Here is a 17,681-nt window from a genome sequence, read left to right as displayed (position 1 = left end):
TTTTGGGCAGCGAGATGTTTCGTGGGTTGGCTTCTCGTCATGGTTTGAATATGCTTACTTTAAGCTCTGGTTTGTGTAATATGTAATAACTATTATCTCATTGGTAATTTATGTAAACGCAACAGCCCTCTATTTCATTGCATTGTTGAATCCTCTGCACTTAGAGGATACTTTTTTCACCGCCATTAGACGGACCCCCCGGTCCCTTGTTTTGGTTTAAATGTATTTTACTGCATGCAAAGTGGTGCAGGATTTTTAAATAAAGTAAAGTCATTAAGGAGTTGGGTTTTCAGGGGCCAACTAAATTAATACATATCTGCAGATAAAAGAAGTTTATTGGAACAAAATGAAATAAAAGTTTTTTTCAATGCTGATCTACATTATGGTATTTAATTTTTTTCATGGGACTTGATCCTTAACGATATCGCTGTGCATTCATAAGATACAGTGATATCTTGGAGTTGGTACATTTAACCCGTTCAAACCTTTATTCATAATATTTACAGATTAGAAGGTATTGGACCTTACCACGTCCGCTGGAAGCCGCTCCATGCATCAACAGCTCTTCTTGATGGGGGGGGGGGGTGTTTACTTAAGCAATACAAACCTGCATTCCCCTTTAACTCCAAGGAACCTGTACTTGCATAAGCTATCCCCAACCCTATTTCTAGCCAAAAGCAGCATACTCATTTCTTTTATCATTAAAATCTGCTGCTATTTTCACGTATTTTAACTGGTTTCTCTTCCTTTGGCCGGTCCTGGCGGTAACGTAACAGAGGAATGGCAGGGGTGTGAGCGTTCTCTAGAGCCAGAGGCTCGCTGCTGTCCAGGAAGGGTGTTACAAGTTGGGAAGATAATTCAGGACAATTGGAATATATAAAGCTGGGTAACATAAAAACTGAGCAATAAATAATAAAACGATACAATATTGAAATATAACAATCACAGCATTTTTTTGTCACCGATCGGGTAGCTTCCCATGACTTTTCTCGATCTTTGATAAATGAAATCAGATGTTATTTAATGTGTCGGGCAGTAAATGCGAACGGCCCATTAAGGGAATTTGTTCCCTGTGTCTGTAGCTCGGTCAATCAACAGGATATTCCCAATCCGGAAAAATAAGATCAAGAGACGTTGACTCATGTAAGATAATTGTGTGCGGCCCCAGGCTGTGTCTGTCTGTAGAGAAGTATTCTCCCGGTCTGCGATGCTTCGAACTCAAACAAGCTGCCGAGGCTTCTTCAGATGGCTGCTCGTATCTTCTCTTCCCGTATATAATGACCCTCAATACAGCCTTTACTCCAACTCCCCTGAGTTAGCTTCCTGTCCAGCTTTGTGTTCTGGCTGCTGTGTGGCTGCACAATTTGTCGTTACACGGCTGTAGATACACGGTGTATTCTGGATACCTGTTATAACACAATCTGGATGTAATCCAATAATAATAATAATAATTCCACGCCATTCTTCCAAAGCTCAGAAGACCTCACAGTGATGAATGTCCTGATATGCAGATAGTATACAAAGTGTACTCGGGACTATATACATTATATGGAACATATACCAGATGCCCCCTAGACACCCAGATTACAGATTTATTTATAGACGGTGAAAATTAACAAATAAAAGAGAAAAGGACACGGACTCACATTGAGAACTGCTGGTGCAGAAGGAGATGGGGGGGGGGCAGCCACCTTTACAACCCTACAATCTATTAGCAGGTAGAGGGAACGAGACAGAAGGTGTCCCGAAACGTATATCTTTATTGAGTTAAATAAAGTATCAAAATATATTATAAAGCTTCAGCCACAATGTAAAAATATGCAAGAAAAACAGTTAAAGTAAAGCAAAAAATGGTCCAGACAGACTGGGGACAGGTTCTGCCAGGTTCTTTATTTTATTTGAGGCTTCTTCAGTGTTCTTGTGAATAGAAGCTGGGGTTTCCATGCACCGGGGACTTACATTTGTCGTTGGTTACTATTGCGTGAGACTCGGCGTGGAGGGAAAGGCATTATACTGATGATTATATAATTTATAGTTTATAGGCAGAGCGTGGGAAGGAATGGACGACCGCTCTTCTCAGTGCATGCAGTGGTGGTCGGGGCTACTGCTAGTCTCAATGTCCGTCTTGGCATAAGGCCGGTCTGCATTATGGGAAATCTTTCGCCATTACATACCCAACATTTCAGATGTCCGAGAATCGGGACTGTCCAGGGAAAAATAGGGCAGTTGGAAACAATGCTGTCTGAGAAAACACTAGAAGAGGAATAAGAGACATAACATAATACCCAATAAACTTCACAGATTGCTGACAGTTCACCAAGTCTGCCACGGATGCTAACGGGTTGTGTTCCGCGACCGTGTCCAGTGCTGAGAATATTACAGATAACCTGCAGAGGCCGGCGGGGAGGAATAAGAGCGTGGAGGCGGCTATTTTTTCCTTTGCTGCTTAAAACCAAAAGCACAAACAGGAAGCATCTGTAGGGAAGGTTCTTTATGTTTGACGCGTTAAGCACCGTGTAACTGTACGAGTATCTCTCTGTACCCAGGTGTCTGCTGCGCAGGTGTTGGTGGTCACAATCAGCCATGTGATATGTGAAATAGTTTATTAATGCCGTGTGTACACACAATTTGAAGTGATATAAAAAAGGATATCAATATATATTTTTTAAAAACAAATTAGCCTTCGACTTACCCGCCTATGTCCTCACAGGCCGAAGCAAGGTAACTGAGATGGTGGTTGATCGATAGAATCACACACCTTTCTAACACACAGAAGGTGTGGAGGGTCCTGCACTCAAGAGCTTACAGTCATATAAATCCCAAAATGCAAAAATCCAGAGCACAAATCATTCAATTGTTAGATTTTATTGTCAAAACTATCAAAATTTTGTGTGTGTGTGTGTGTGTGTGTGTGTGTGTGTGTGTGTGTATATATACCTGTAAAATATTATAATTACATTAGTGTTTTGACTGTTATCCGTTTTGTGTTATCTCCATGCGCGCTCATGGTGTATACACATGTGTTTAGTGAAGTGTTCACCAGGATGTGTGCGGTAGCCGCAGTCTCCGAACACGAGAGAAGTCTATGGTCCGGCTCACACTCACGGACATCGTCCTTGGAGCCAACAGCTGTTATCCAGATGGTGTTCTCATCAGCCATTGTGACTTTTATTCTTGTTGCTGTTAAGTTTAAGGCGGCCCTTACACACTTCAGGAATATTTAATGGCTGTTCCTACCTCCAGCGGCAAAGAAGATAATATACTGTAACGCAGCTTTAATGTAATAAAGTGCTGAGTGCGCCTGACGCGCTGCACCAGTCTCCGTCCTACCAAGTGCATGCGGGCGGCACAAAGTTAATGCGTTCTTCAAAACCTATTGTGATAAAGATCAGCAGGCTTCTAAATTCTACAGACTATACGGCTGACATATTATTATTTTATTATTTTTATTATTTATAGATGTATAAAGCTGTGCTGTAGCGGGTAACAGATTTCTTTGTTCGAGGTACCATGGGGAAGAGAGATTATTTTATTTGCCATGGGTTTCTCTGTTTCTGTATGATGCAGCCTTTGTAAGGATCGGCGAGGAGAAGTGAGAGAACGTCAGGACAGGAACTTGATTAGATAATGCTGGTCCTCCCGCAGCCTCACCAAAGAACAGCGCATGTTAAAGTAATGGGTTCATTAATATGTGTTCTTCCAAAGGTAACAGAAATATGTTTCCTTAGGTAGAAGCTGCAGCTCCACACCTCCTCCACTTGGCTGAGTGCTTTCCATGCATGTGCTTAGGGGGCCGCTCCGCTGTCATGTGCATTGAAGTGTATGCCTTCACTTTCCCGAATTCTTAGATTTTAGTTTTATGCGCCAAATGCACCCATGCGATGGTGTTAACGTGTTAAAGGAGGAAAAAAACCTTGTGTGTAACACGAGCAAAGGTTATCTCGGCTCATTTTTGATTCGTTGTTCTTCCACATAAGTTATGTCTATTGATTGGTTCAGGCTGCCAAGGATGGGATGAGAAGGGTGAGAGATTAAGAGATTCAGGACAGAAGATTGGGTAAGTAATACTGGCTCTGCCACAGGCTGCCACCCATCTCAATCTTATGCCGCAATGGGGGCTGCCAATTATTAAATCAGAGAATCTGCTGGCTTCATAAATATCAGATCAAAGCGTTCTACAAATTGGGTTCCTGGAAAAAAAAAAAAAAAAATGAACGGAACATTTTGTAACCGCAATTTGGTCAAATCAACAAACATCCGGGAAATGAAAACGGGCTCCTCATTGACAGAAAAATGTTTGCATGTTTGTTCACTAATTTACACCCTAAATGTATAGGAAATACTTCAGCAGGTATTAATAGATTTCAGTGCACCAGCCTTTATTATAAAACTTATTAGAATTACATTTTTAGAAACAGAAGAGATTCTGGGACAGAAGTAGAGGGCGGACTCTGCCTTTGCCCTTTTCTTTTTTTAATAATTGTTTTGTTATTATTCCAATCCGTTTACCTCTGTTTATTTAGTTTCTAAGAATGTTCCTTTCCCAGCATTCCTCCACATCGCTGCCTGTTCAGAACTGCACGCCGCCGGTCTTTATATCCGCAGATGCTGCACTCTTATCTTGGCTTAGACTTCGTTCAGTGCCCCCACTCTCTGGTTTTACCGGCAATCACATTAGTAATGAGCGGTAGATTGTAAGCTCACGAGCAGGAGCCTCGTTACCGGACGCATGGGTTTGCCTGTCCTAGTTTTGTCAGACCCTTGAATGTATGGACTATAAGAAGCGCTATATAAATATACTATAGTAGTACTAACCACATATCTGTAACCGTTCCGTCTGGCACGCGGGCAAATGCAATAATACGGGCAAATGCAATAATGCCACACATGCTCATCCGGTCTGCCTCTTGATTGTCAGATGGGGAACCACTGTGTGAACAGAAAAACATAGCGTGCGGCTGCGCATGTCCAAATGTCACATCATCAGACGGCCACTGGCCTTAAAGTGCCAGGGCCACGTCATCACCGCCGGTCCCGTCCTCTTCACATGTATGGCTTGTTGCTGTCTTGTGTGTTTGACTGTGCGGTGCGAGCCTTCGGGCAGCGTTAGTGTTAACGTGTGGGTGTTAATACTGGACTGTAGAATAATTCATTGTTTTCCGGGACAAAGCCGCTCTGTCGGAGTCTGGGAAATGGATTTCAGCTGAAATGTATGCCGGTCCTTTGACCCTGGGGTTGAATCTATTGCTTCATCATACAGTTTCCAGTTACTTGGAACACAATGGTATCGCTGAGTCCTCTGTCTTGTTGCCCAGGGTGCTGCTGGCCCCCGTGTCTCGTGAAGGAGGTGGTTTTGTGTAAATGGCAGTTTTGGTGACTCTGGCGGCAGCTTTTTGAAGACTTAATGAAAGCTCCATCATCAATTAAAGACTCAGTCAGGATATTTTATATTTCACTTTATTTACAAATAGTAGTAAATACTACTTTCCTCCAGCAGCGCTGATCGCGTTAAACCCTGAACTCTCTCTCACTTCCTCCTAAAGAAGAATGAACATAAAAGCACTCCGCGATCACTTTAATATGTATTCTTCAGAAATGAAAAAAAACAAACAAGACTTACCTGATGCAGAACTCAAGCTGCAGTTGCCATCCTCTTCCATAGTCTGACAAATCAGTGGAAGCCTTTTCTGCGCATGATTTCTGAATAGACCCCCCACTCTGTGTTAGCCTGCACTGGAGGTGATGTGTTCGACCGGAAAATGAAGGGTCGGGGATGGGGCAAATGCATAGGAGAATTCTGCAGGACCCCCATATCTTTTGCAAGTGGGCCTCCTGGAAAACGGGCCACACAGGGTTAAAGTACGTATGATGGCTGATGTGTTCCTTTAAGTAGGCTTCTTCATTATTCTTCTCTTTATAGACTATACAATGTTGCACAGATCTCTTAAACTTGGTCATCCCAGAATTTAAGAAGGGAAGGAGGGGCACACTGACGCTGGGGGTGCGATTTAACCTATAGATGGTTTAGAAAATAACAAAAAGTTCTCAATTGCTTATAGGGACAGTCCTCGACCAAATAGCACATACACCGTGTCATATATATATATATATATATATATATATATATATATATTTTTTTTTTTTTTTCTCTCCCGTGTGCTCTAGGTGGGAACACCGTGATACTCTCTTACCGGTAGGAAATGGACAGAGGGAATTGGGTCATATGGAGGAGGGATAGTTAATAAGTGGTTTGGTAGGTTCATGGCAGGGAATAAGAAGGTGACTCGCAAGCTTCTCGCCGTCATTGCTATTTCTTTGCCAACCTTTGTTTTAGACATGTGTTTATTAGTACAATAAGAGCGATCCATGGGCACTTATATTCGATATTCAGCAGTCACTCCTGACTTTTACCTTCTCCACTAAAGCCAAGTCCCCAGCTTGTTGGCCTCCATATTGGATTTGGACCTTATTTTTCCTTTTGTAGATCCAAGATTATGATCGATTAATTAGCTTACAGGAATAGCAGACATTACATGGGATAAATGATGAGCCGGGTTATTTTAAAGGCTTTTGATGAGATGACAGGGTTTTTTTTGTTTTATAATAAAAGCTCAAACATTCCTGCTGTTTATGGGAACTCGCTGAATTGTAAACCATAAAACATCGTGACTGTGGCTTTAAGGAACGGACTGGTCCTTTGAGACAAGCCTTTAACTTTACAAGCTGGTTCAAATATTTGGGCAGGGTTTAGGAAAACATTCTACCTGCAGTTATGATCTCTCGCTGACATCGTCATACTGTGAATACAGATTCATATAAATCTTGGCTTTACGTGCCGGTGCTTACTTTACTTTACAACCAAATTCCAGTAAGTCTTTGTATACAAGCCGTGTTTTTTTGTTCCCAGGTATAGTTTTTTTTTGGGGGGGGGGGGGGTTGCACGGATCTTGATGGATTTTTATGCATGCCGGTCTGTGCTGCTGTTTTTCTTATTTGAAAACTCAAATTTTCTCCCATATTCCATATTTTCCTTTTTTTCTTCTGAATCCAATAGATATTTTTAGATACATTTAGGAGCGGTGGGTTCCTTTAAGCATGCGTGTGTTGGGGGTAAGGATATTGTGAACAAAAGACTAGACCAAGGTTTGAGGTGTTACAGCAGAAACATTATCTGCGTCCCTCCGATTCCTATTTGCCCGGGGGGGGGGGGTAGTATATGTCTGCTTGCGCTGCTTGTCCGTGTAACCCCGGCTTCCGTTTGTCTTGCAGTTGGCCTGTTGCTGTGGGACGGCGGCGTGTGGACTGTGCTGCACCTGCTGCCCGGGTATCAAGCAGTCGACGGGCACTCGGATTATGTACGCCCTGTACTTCATTTTGGTGACTGTTGTCTGCGGCACCATGATGTCTCCAACCGTTGCAGAATTAATGAAGAATCACGTGAGTTCCCCAACACTTAACCACATCTGCTGGAAACTTTGTTGTGATAATTTTTGTTATTGTTTAATATAGCGGCTGTACAAATGGAGATCATAAGAAAAGGCATAGCGCTAGATGCGGTTAACGCGTTTCGCTTATTTATAAGCTTATGAAAAAGCACCTGGTGCAAAGAAGATCACAGAAAAGTTTATGGAATTTATATGATGGAAGTCGTGCTGAGTGTCGCTTACCTACGTTGCTTGTATAAATTTACTAGAAATGCCAAAATTGTGTTTACAAAGTGAAATAAGCAATATATATATATATGTGTGTTGGGAACCCAATCTACTTGTGTAAGCATGGGAAAATGACTCTTCATTTAATGTCCGCAGGATTATAATTATTCCTCCCCATTATATGGCAAAGTGTCTGCTACTACTGCCCACTGTATAGTGTTTATGTATCTGCTTTAAATACACTAATAATAATATAGCATGTGCTGTGACAAATTGCTTTGCTGCCTGGGTATAGCGATTTAACTGTTTTCTATAGATTATGACGGCACATCAATGTAGAGATGTGTGGCTAACAGATTTTTCACCATCTCTGTGGTACTGTCCTCCAGTAATGGGATTGGCTGAGAGTGATGAGCATTATAGTCCATCATTGAAGGTTGCAGGCTGCGCCGCTCTGGACAGTATTTTTGGATTTCATCTCTAAGTGATGATGATAATAATAATAAGCACATTTCCTTCAGCCGCAGCTCTGAGTGTCTCCTCTTACACCGTCACATGGAAACACAGATGCGGATGTAAAAATAGAGCGGTTTATCCTCAAATTACCCCAAACAATAAAAGCTACAGTTTGTCGGCTTAATTGAATGAACTTGCAGTCTTTTCTCTCCTGGACCATCCGAGGCTCTTACCTTTGTTTGGCTGAACGGCAGTGATGTAATGTTGTTATATCGCAGGGTTGTTGCTGCCAGTGTTGGTGGCCCATATTGAAGCAAACCAGGCAAACATGACCAGATGCTCAGGAACATACCCAGGGGTCCAGGGTAGCCGGGTCCCTTACACGGGGTCCACTTACAACTGCTTCCCCGGTGTAAACTATAACTGTGCCACAGGCACCGCTTACTACTTTTCACAAATATTGTTCTTTATATGTAACGCCCCATGGCAATTTTGGTCGGTCTTTCAGAATCCAAACTTTATTAGGTATAGCGTAGTACCGTGTTAGCCATAAAAAGAGTGAGAGCAAGTTTGGTAAAGATGATACCTTTTTTGGCTGAATTATGTTTAATGGATTACAAACTTTTGACACTCTCTATGCCTCTGAATATGCCTGAAGCTTGCAATCTACTGTATGCCAATAACGGTATCATCTAAGCCAAATTAGCATTCTTCCAAATTGTACGAAGCTGATAAAGAATTAGATGGTGGACGGCTTCAGCTTCAAAGATTGGTTTTTAGGAACGCTTCCAAAAACCCCACCTTCCACGCTACGTTTAGATTAGAGTTAAAACAAAGTGCAATGATCACAAACGTGTGCTAATTGCTTCTGAGCTGCTGATGTTGTATAATATTGGGATAGTTTGTGGCAAGAATGTCCCGTTTCCATTGCTCCAGATGATGAGCTGGATCCCCTACAGATGAGTTTTCATTAGCTGGACTTTCTTCTGGATGAGAAGGGATCTTGCACACTTTGAGCGTGAAAAATGTCAGCTTCTCGAAAGATTTAAGCAATATGAAGGGGAAAGCCCCAGTGTGCGTCTCCTGCAGAAGGAGTTGGGCCTGTGTGATGAATAGACCCCATTGTCCCAAACAAAGCCACTTTAACCCTATTTGTTGATCTCCTTTTGACATGAGGTCAATCCCTGTGATTGTCCATTTTGAGCCGCAAAGTGCCTTCTTTATAATTACTCCACCCGAACCAGGACATTCTCCCCATATTTTTAATTTCACCAGTAGGTCTGTAAAAACCAGTTACCGCTAACTGTTCACGTTTTGTAGACTTCCCAATTTCAACAGTCTAGATTACGTGATCATTGATGACTTATTAGACGTTATGGGCAACACATGCCGTTTGACTTATGTCTCTCCCTTTTTATTTTCTGTAACGGTGCTTTCCCTGACTTATCTTCTGTTACCAGATTCCATACTTCAAAGATATCTGTGAACACATCCAGGCTGGGGAGGCGTGTGAGAAGCTGGTGGGATACTCTGCGGTCTATAAAGTCTGCTTTGGGATGGCCAGCTTCTTTTTACTCCTCTTCTTCCTAACAATAAACATTAAAAACAGTCGGGGCTGCAGGGCCTCTATCCACAATGGGTAAGTCAATCATTTTCCAAGGGTCTAAGGTGCGACCCCCCCCCCCCCCATCACACACGGAATGATGGGTCGTATATTAATTATATACAATTCTAATATTAAACATGCAAACCAAACGCAAATGCTTTATAGTGGATTAATGTTGATTCATTGATAATTGCCAAATGTTATTTTAGAACGCCGTGCATCCCTTTTATAAAATTAAAGGCTTACTTAATCCTAAACCTACTTTAGTGGCTTGGAGAAGCTGCGTTTTATACTTTGTTATACAGATCTCAAATATGTTTGCATTTATTCTTTTAGGTTCTGGTTTATGAAATTTGTGATCCTAATCGCCATGTGCTCAGGAGCCTTCTTCATTCCTGATCAGGACACTTTTCTTAATGGTACGGCATATTATCACATTCAGAAATGGTTGCTGTGTTAAATTTCACGGAGAAAGTGATTCTTGCTTAAAAATATGTCTCTGTGGGGAAAAACTATACCTAGTCTTGGAAAAGATGACAGGATCAGAGTTTTAGTTTTTTATTTTGATTTTTATTTATATTTTTGTGGGATTTCATCAAGTGTTGTTCACCGAGCAGAATTCTTGGGTATCAACTTGACATCTATACCCGGCTCACCCTGGGATACTGGGGTTTATGGCGGATTGGGGTTGTTCCTGCCATTAAATCAAGTCGAGTATAATTATTATTGCAATGTTTCCATACCCACGTCATGTTTTGTGTTGCGTTGTAACGCATCCATTTTATTTTCCAGTGTTGCGTTATGTGGGTGCATTTTTTGGCTTCTTTTTCTTGCTCATTCAACTCACGCTGTTGGTGGAGTTTGCGCACAAATGGAACAAAAATTGGTATGTTTATTGAATATATAAAAGCACATTTCTCTTTGTTTAAATGTCTTTTATGTAAAATCTCATGGTGTGTGTGTGTATATGTATACCGTATTGGCTCGAATATAGGCCGCACTTTTTCCCCCCACTTTAAGTCTTTAAAGTGGGGGTGCGGCCTATATTCGGGGTCTAGCGCCGGGCAGGCAGCGGGGTTAGGATACAGATCCCCCGCAGCGGTGCAGGGGACCTGCATCCTACTCCCCGATACGCTCAGACAGCCTCCCCTGCCAGCACTTTCCACGGGGGGGGTGCCGGCACGGGAGGTTGTCTAAGCGCATCGTGCGGATGGTCACCGGCTGCGGAGGTTGTTTACCCGCATCGCCGCAGCCGGTGACCGTCCGCACGATGCGTTTTACCTCTGCCCCCAAGACTTACCAGAGGAGACTCCCGGGTGTCTTGCGGGGCCGGCGGGGGACATCTACGCAACGCGTATTGCGTAGATGTCCCCCGCCGGCCCCGCAAGACACCCGGGAGTCTCCTCTGGTAAGTCGGGGGGGACAGAGTGGCAGCATATCTCGGGGGGGGGGGGGTGGACAGTGGCAGCATATCTCGAGGGGGGAGGAGGACAGTGGCAGCATATCTCGGGGGGGGGACAGAGTGGCAGCATATCTCGGGGGGAGAAGGAGGACAGTGGCAGCATATCTCGGGGGGGGGGGGACAGTGGCAGCATATCTTGGGGGGGGAGGACAGTGGCAGCAAATCTCGGGGGGGGGAGACAGAGTGGCAAAAAAAATGTTTTTTTTGGTGCTTTTTTAAAGAAAAAAACTTTCTTTAAAAAAAGCACCAAAGTTTATATTTCTTTTTTCTTTTAGATAAAACAAATAACTATCTGTATTAATTTAATGGTAACTATTTTTGGTGATATAAATCTGTGAATCATTTTGAGTATTGTATGCAGTGTTACCTTTTTATATTTGTTCTAAACAGGACTTCTGGGACAGCTCATAACAGATTATGGAGTGCAGCGTTGGCGCTGGTCACACTCGTACTGTACTCCGTTGCGGTGGGAGCCCTGGCCTTGTTGGCCTTCTTCTACACGCACCCCGAGGCCTGCACCCTCAACAAAATCTTGCTGGGCGTCAATGGAGGCCTGTGCTTACTTGTGACACTGGTAGCCATTTCGCCTTGTGTTACAAAACGTAAGTATGATTGAGACAAACTGTCCATTTCCTTCTAGAAAATGTTGCCATCTAGAACCTTTCCTCTAGACTGTGGTCTAGACTGACGTCCGCAAAACACTCATTTCCTGATGTTCCTCCTGTACTAATAGCATTTCTTAATTTCACTTTAATGAAAGGATTAAGAATAGCGCCATTAAAAATTAAAACACTGAAAATGTTTTTCCGTCTGTTGAACAAATGAGGTTTCTTCTACATTTCCACACCTTTTCCAACCTGTAGTTGAAACGTCTGGAATTTCTGCAATTTATTGTTTCAATTCCCCAAAAGATGGCGACACCAAAGGTGGAAAAAGTGTTTTCTTCTAAATGTACATTTTTAAAATAAGAATTTTTATTGGGGGGGGGGGGGGTTTAGACATCACTTGAGTCACTCTGTAGCCGTTAGAAATGATTGAAATGATTTACACATTTGACACGCTATATGTTTGTCCCAGGAAAGGTGTTTGAGTTAATAAAATTGAACTATATTAACCTATTTATTATTGAAACTGCTTATATGTACAAACTTTTGGAATTCACAAACTTGAACAGAAAGTACAAAAAAGAATGTGCGATTCTCTTGAAAGATAATTTACTTGGAGACCTCTGACAGGGGAAAATAACCCTTTGTTGGGTTTAGCTTCCTTTCTTTGGCTTCTCAATCATTGTATACGCCTAATCTAAATCATGTTATTTTACATGAAATACAGTAAGGAAGTTGTTGGTTTATGTAAACCCTGTCCAGCGGGAGATTGCAGATGCTTTTCATTGGCCAGGCCCGATCTTGGAGCAGCATAGGCTCTATATTTGATATTGTTGTTTGCTGTTGATGGTGTTAATGCCAGTTCATCTTTATTTAAGAAGTCCCTACTTAAAACATTCTTTGGTAAGGGACAAAGCTAGTCTCCTAGTGAAGGAATTCTTTGCTACAATAGCAAGTTTGGAGTTATGTTTGTTCTTCGGTGCGGAGATCGGGATTTACGACAGGGCCATCGATCCACATTCCAATGTGTTGGAGAGTATTTCAAGCTAGTGGGTCCTGTCGGGTAGTTGCGAGAGTGCGCTCAGCTTTTGTTCCAACCAAGTTCTGACGCTACCCAAATATTTTATTTCATACAGCATGAGCTGCCAGATAACATTGACGCCTTATAGTAATTTGGGTTAGAATGTGCCTCCTGCTCGTGTCGATAGTACATGGAGACAATATAGAGTACATCGCGACAGACTTATAACGTTCAGCGTTGCACATTGTGTATCCACCAGCTCTGTGCGGTTCACAAATCCTATCCACATATTTTATAGAATTTCTGATTGCCTAATGCTTTAGGGGTTTTTATCCTATTGTTGACATATCTTGCAGAATATGATGGTTGGGGTAAAATGTATACGCAATATGTTTTAGACATGTATTGTTCATCGAGCGCACTGCTCTTAGCTGCATCTGATAGGGGTTCGTAGAAAAAATATACACGTTTCTTTTTAGAACAGATGCCTTTATAAAGTTGCAATTTTTCGAAATGTCCTTAATTTGTGTTTTGAAGGTCAGCCCACGTCAGACTTGTTGCAGTCTGCAGTTATCAGCTGTTACGTCATGTATCTCACCTTCTCATCCTTGTCCAGCAAGCCAGCAGAAACAAGTATGTGTTTCCTCTTGTATACTTGAGTATGCTACCAAGGGGGTTATTTAAAAAATAAATGTATATATATATATATATATATATATATATATATATTTCAATTTAAAATTAAGCACATAAAGAAAAACATCCTCAACGGTTTTCATTATTTTACTGCATTTCTACTGCTCCTGCGACTATCCCAGAAAATGGCAATATTTGGTGACTGCACCCAGCTCTGTAATTATGTAATTGAGCAGGGAATCTGCAATGGAAAACAGCAATTATATGAATATTATAAACATACACTTCAGTAAATCCAAATTACAAACCACAAGCTTCATCACTGATAAACATTAAGTTACCGATCCCAAAGATAAAAGCATATGCGTAGATACAATACCTATAAAAACAGGTTTTATTAAATATTTGGTTTAGGTAATCAAGTTTTAAGCTTCCTCAGTCCCTAAGCAGTTTCCAAACAAAATCTTTCAAGTGAGGCTGTTGCTGGAAGCAGATGGTATACAGCTTTTATTACACCCGATGTAACGTTTAATGGCTTACCCTGCAATATACTGCAGTCTGAGGCTGATCTCACGTATGTAGCATGGTACAGCACTGTGGAATATGATGGTGCTATATAAAACATAATAAAAATAATAGTAGTGTGCATAAACTTGTGTTGTACGTAAAAACATTGCCGGTAGATAAGAACCATTCAAACCTATCTAGTCTAGCTTTTTTCCTGCTATAAAATCCTTAATCAGTCCTCCTCTATATGCCTATCCTGTGCGTGTGTAAATCCCCTTAATGTATTATTCACGATCACTTCCGATGGGAGGCCGGTCCACTTGTGTACATTCGTTCTTTATAAAATACTGCAGGGACACTCAAACTAAATCACACTTGAGGACCATGTCTAATGGGTGTCTCTTTTTGGTCTGGTTTGCGATCTGGGACAAATCTACTAAAGTTAATTGAGTTTGCTACACAGCCATGAGAAAGAAGTATAGCGTCTTTAGTGTCGTCTATTAATACAGAAATTGGAAGCGTGTAATGGCATTATAAGTGTCCTCCTGGCTATGTTGGTCTCTACCACATTCTAGTACTTCTATAATCCGTGGCTTAGCTGCTGATACAAAGTATTTTGTTTAAACGCCGTGTGAGGTATCTATGTGACATGTCCTCTTTTCCAACTGTTTGTTTTATTTATTTTTATTTAAGTGCTGGATGAAACGGGAAAGAATGTCACAATTTGTGTTCCCAGCTTCAGTAAAGGAATTAATCAGGACAGCAGACTGGTCTCCATATTGGGTGCTCTCCTTCTGTTTGCCTGTATTTTGTATTCATGGTAAGAATAATATTTTTTTTGTTTTTTTACGTTCTTGTGCTGGAGATAGAACGTCATAGAAAAGTTAATGAAGCCAAATCGATTTATTTTGGCTTAAGTTAATATATTGTAAAATGGTTCTCTTCTATAGTCTCACATCAACCACGCGTTCCAGTTCTGACGCTCTAAGAGGGAGATACACCCCTCCAGAGACAGAGGTAAGTTTCGATGAATGCGCTAGCGTGTGACCAGCTGCTGAGTATACGGGCTGGATGTAGGGTAGAGCGTGGCCACTTGTATCCATTATCCAAAAAGTTTGGGCCTTTGGGATTTAAACTCTGGGGCTGGATTTTGGCCGCAGTCCTGTTAAGTGTTCATTTCCCATTCAGTTCCTTACCTTAAACAAGATAGATCTTCCAGCTTGTTTTGCTCTCATTGTAGATCACATACGTATCACCTTAACTGCGTTTAGCACAACTCATGTTTTTAAAGCCCCACGTTTTCACTTTAGTTTAGCCTTTTGTTTTTGAACTGTTTCAGCTGTTCTGAGGATATATGGTTTAAGACCGGGGGATCATTATACCAAACTCATTTGTCATATCTTTGGCCAAATGGTAAACCTCCCGTAGTTCATTTAAGTCTTGCTGTTCTTGCAGGTGGCACGTTGCTGTTTTTGCTTTGTATCCAGCGGGGAAGGTAATATATTTACAGCTACAGCTCTGTCGCTAAATAACAAGGTTTGGGGAAATAACGTGAACCGAGCTGCAGTATTTTTGAAGTGCATGCCTAATGGAACACAGGGTAACCGGTAACTTACAATTGGGCCGTGCTTGGAATGCCCTGGATGTTTATGGGATTTCTTCCTTGATACTCAATGACTTTGCATGATTTTTTTTATTTTTAATAAATAACTTTTTTTCTTTTTACAGGTGGCATAGATGACCATGTAGAAAAAAGAGGAGGGCAGCAAGTCACCTATGATGAGGAAAGTAGCACCGTATACAGCTACTGTTATTTCCACTTAGTGTTTTTCTTAGGAACCTTTTACATGATGATGACTGTTACCAACTGGTTCCAGTAAGTAGAATAAAAAAAATATATAATATATAACATGTTATTGGCTAGAACTGAACAAAAAGGAGTATCGTTTAATCTAAAAGTGGTCGGAAACGGGCGTTGATTTAGATACACGCTGTTATTTAATGACTTTCTCTTTGTTGTTTTCTCAGTTACGACGACGCAGAAATCGAGAAGTTGTTCTCGGGAAGCTGGTCTCCTTTCTGGATTAAGATGGCCTCGTGCTGGGTGTGCATTTTGGTTTACCTGTGGACCCTGCTTGCTCCTGTATGCTGCGGTCACCGTAAAGGATACGTAGTATAGATTTTCGACTCTCCGTTCATTGTTACGTGTGGGTTCGGCAGAAGGATTTTTTGCGGTGATTATTTTGGACGATAGCGTTCTTTTTTTGTGTGTTGGAAATCATCGTACTTTTTAAAAGCCATATTGTGCTGGACACATCATTGTTCAATCACCGATGTGCGTTTTTAGGACCAAGAACTGACTCACTGGGAACCCAAGCCAATTTGTTCATGTTTTCAGGGACCATGGACTATGGCGTTTCTAATTCCTTTTTAAATATTTCTTATGAATCTCAGACACAAAGAAATCTAATTTCTAAACGCCCCCCCGCCCCCCGTGGTGCTGTACACTACTAACGCAAAGGGCTATCGTTTTTTTTCTTTTTGTTACATTTCCAGCTGTGGGACATAAAAGTTTTACATTGATAACAATATATTACAGGAACCCAAATACACTACTATGTACCCTTTAAAAGAGAACACTTTAATCTTAACATGTTCAGCCTCACTTGAACCCATTTTCCCAAATGCCTTCTTTTTACCCGTCTCCTACTGAATGTTGAAAATATTGAGTTTCAACTCGAAGAATTGGCTGGAGATGCAGCTTTATTTGAATTAATGTGGCCAATTTACTAACAATCAGCCAAGGTAGGAGAATGGAAGCTGCTCCATAAAGTGTGCCTCTCGTGGAACAAATGACTCTAATGGCGCACAATGTCCGGGGGGAAAAATCCTCGCTCTTTTGAAATATCTGTGTCATTCATTAATGCCTAACTCGACACTCTGGGAATGAAAAGCTTAAACAAAAAATGCTTATGTTATTAAAAGCACAAAGACTGTTACAGTCCTGGTCTTCCTTCCCGCTCTGTTCCTGTGATAATTTAGGAAATTCCCTTACGAAAAAAATGACTGCAGTTTTTTGGACATGAAAAAACTGCAATACTGCACTTTTACTGCAGTATTACTGCACATTTACTGCAGTTTTACTGCATTTGTACTTCACTGTACTGCAGTTTTACTGCATTTGTACTTCACTGTACTGCAGTTTTACTGCAGTTATTTTTGTACGGAAGTACAAATGCAATAAAGCTGCAGTACATTGAAGTACAACTGTAGGTTTGCAATATAAAAAAAAAAGTGCAGTAAAACTGCAGTACAGTGACGTACAAATGCAGTAAAACTGCAGAAAATGTGCAGTAAAAGTGCAGTATTGCAGTTTTTTCATGTCCAAAAAACAGCAGTATTACTTCAGAAAAACTGCAGTCATTTTTTCGTAAGGGAAGTAAAGACAAAGAAGAATCGCTAATTCCTCCATAACAATGAATAGTAGCGCATGTTTTATTGTAGAGTCAGTGTCAGTAATGTCTCAATATCTCCGCATTTGCATGTGTGCTGTTATCGCTTACATATTAACTGACATAAAAACCATTTAGACATGGGTTAAAAGCACTAATGCTTAGCTATTGTCTCGTATAGATACCGTGTCCGCTTCCAGAGACGTTATCGGTATAAAAGCACAGTAACAGGCCTCTTCTGCAAGAGGTTTTCGTCGGTGGAAAACTTGTTCTGCCAGCAATAA

General features: G+C 41.3%; 1 protein-coding gene across 1 annotated transcript; it reads left to right on the top strand.

The window, feature by feature from the left end:
* The first annotated feature begins 7,095 nt into the window (after window positions 1-7,095).
* On the top strand, window positions 7,096-16,124 carry LOC149285493 (serine incorporator 5-like). Its single transcript, XM_089495266.1, has 12 exons — window positions 7,096-7,110; window positions 7,270-7,437; window positions 9,569-9,747; window positions 10,051-10,133; window positions 10,507-10,600; window positions 11,567-11,778; window positions 13,340-13,435; window positions 14,639-14,765; window positions 14,896-14,962; window positions 15,401-15,440; window positions 15,674-15,821; window positions 15,974-16,124. The coding sequence occupies exons 1-12, from the start codon at window positions 7,096-7,098 to the stop codon at window positions 16,122-16,124; spliced, it is 1,380 nt and encodes a 459-aa protein (XP_089351392.1).
* Window positions 16,125-17,681: the final 1,557 nt, after the last annotated feature.

This window comes from Sceloporus occidentalis, unplaced genomic scaffold, assembly GCF_023333645.1.
Source record: "Sceloporus occidentalis isolate IW3139 unplaced genomic scaffold, rSceOcc1.0.p SCAF_78, whole genome shotgun sequence".
Classification (NCBI taxonomy): domain Eukaryota; kingdom Metazoa; phylum Chordata; class Lepidosauria; order Squamata; family Phrynosomatidae; genus Sceloporus; species Sceloporus occidentalis.
This window is presented reverse-complemented; position numbering and strand designations above follow the sequence as displayed.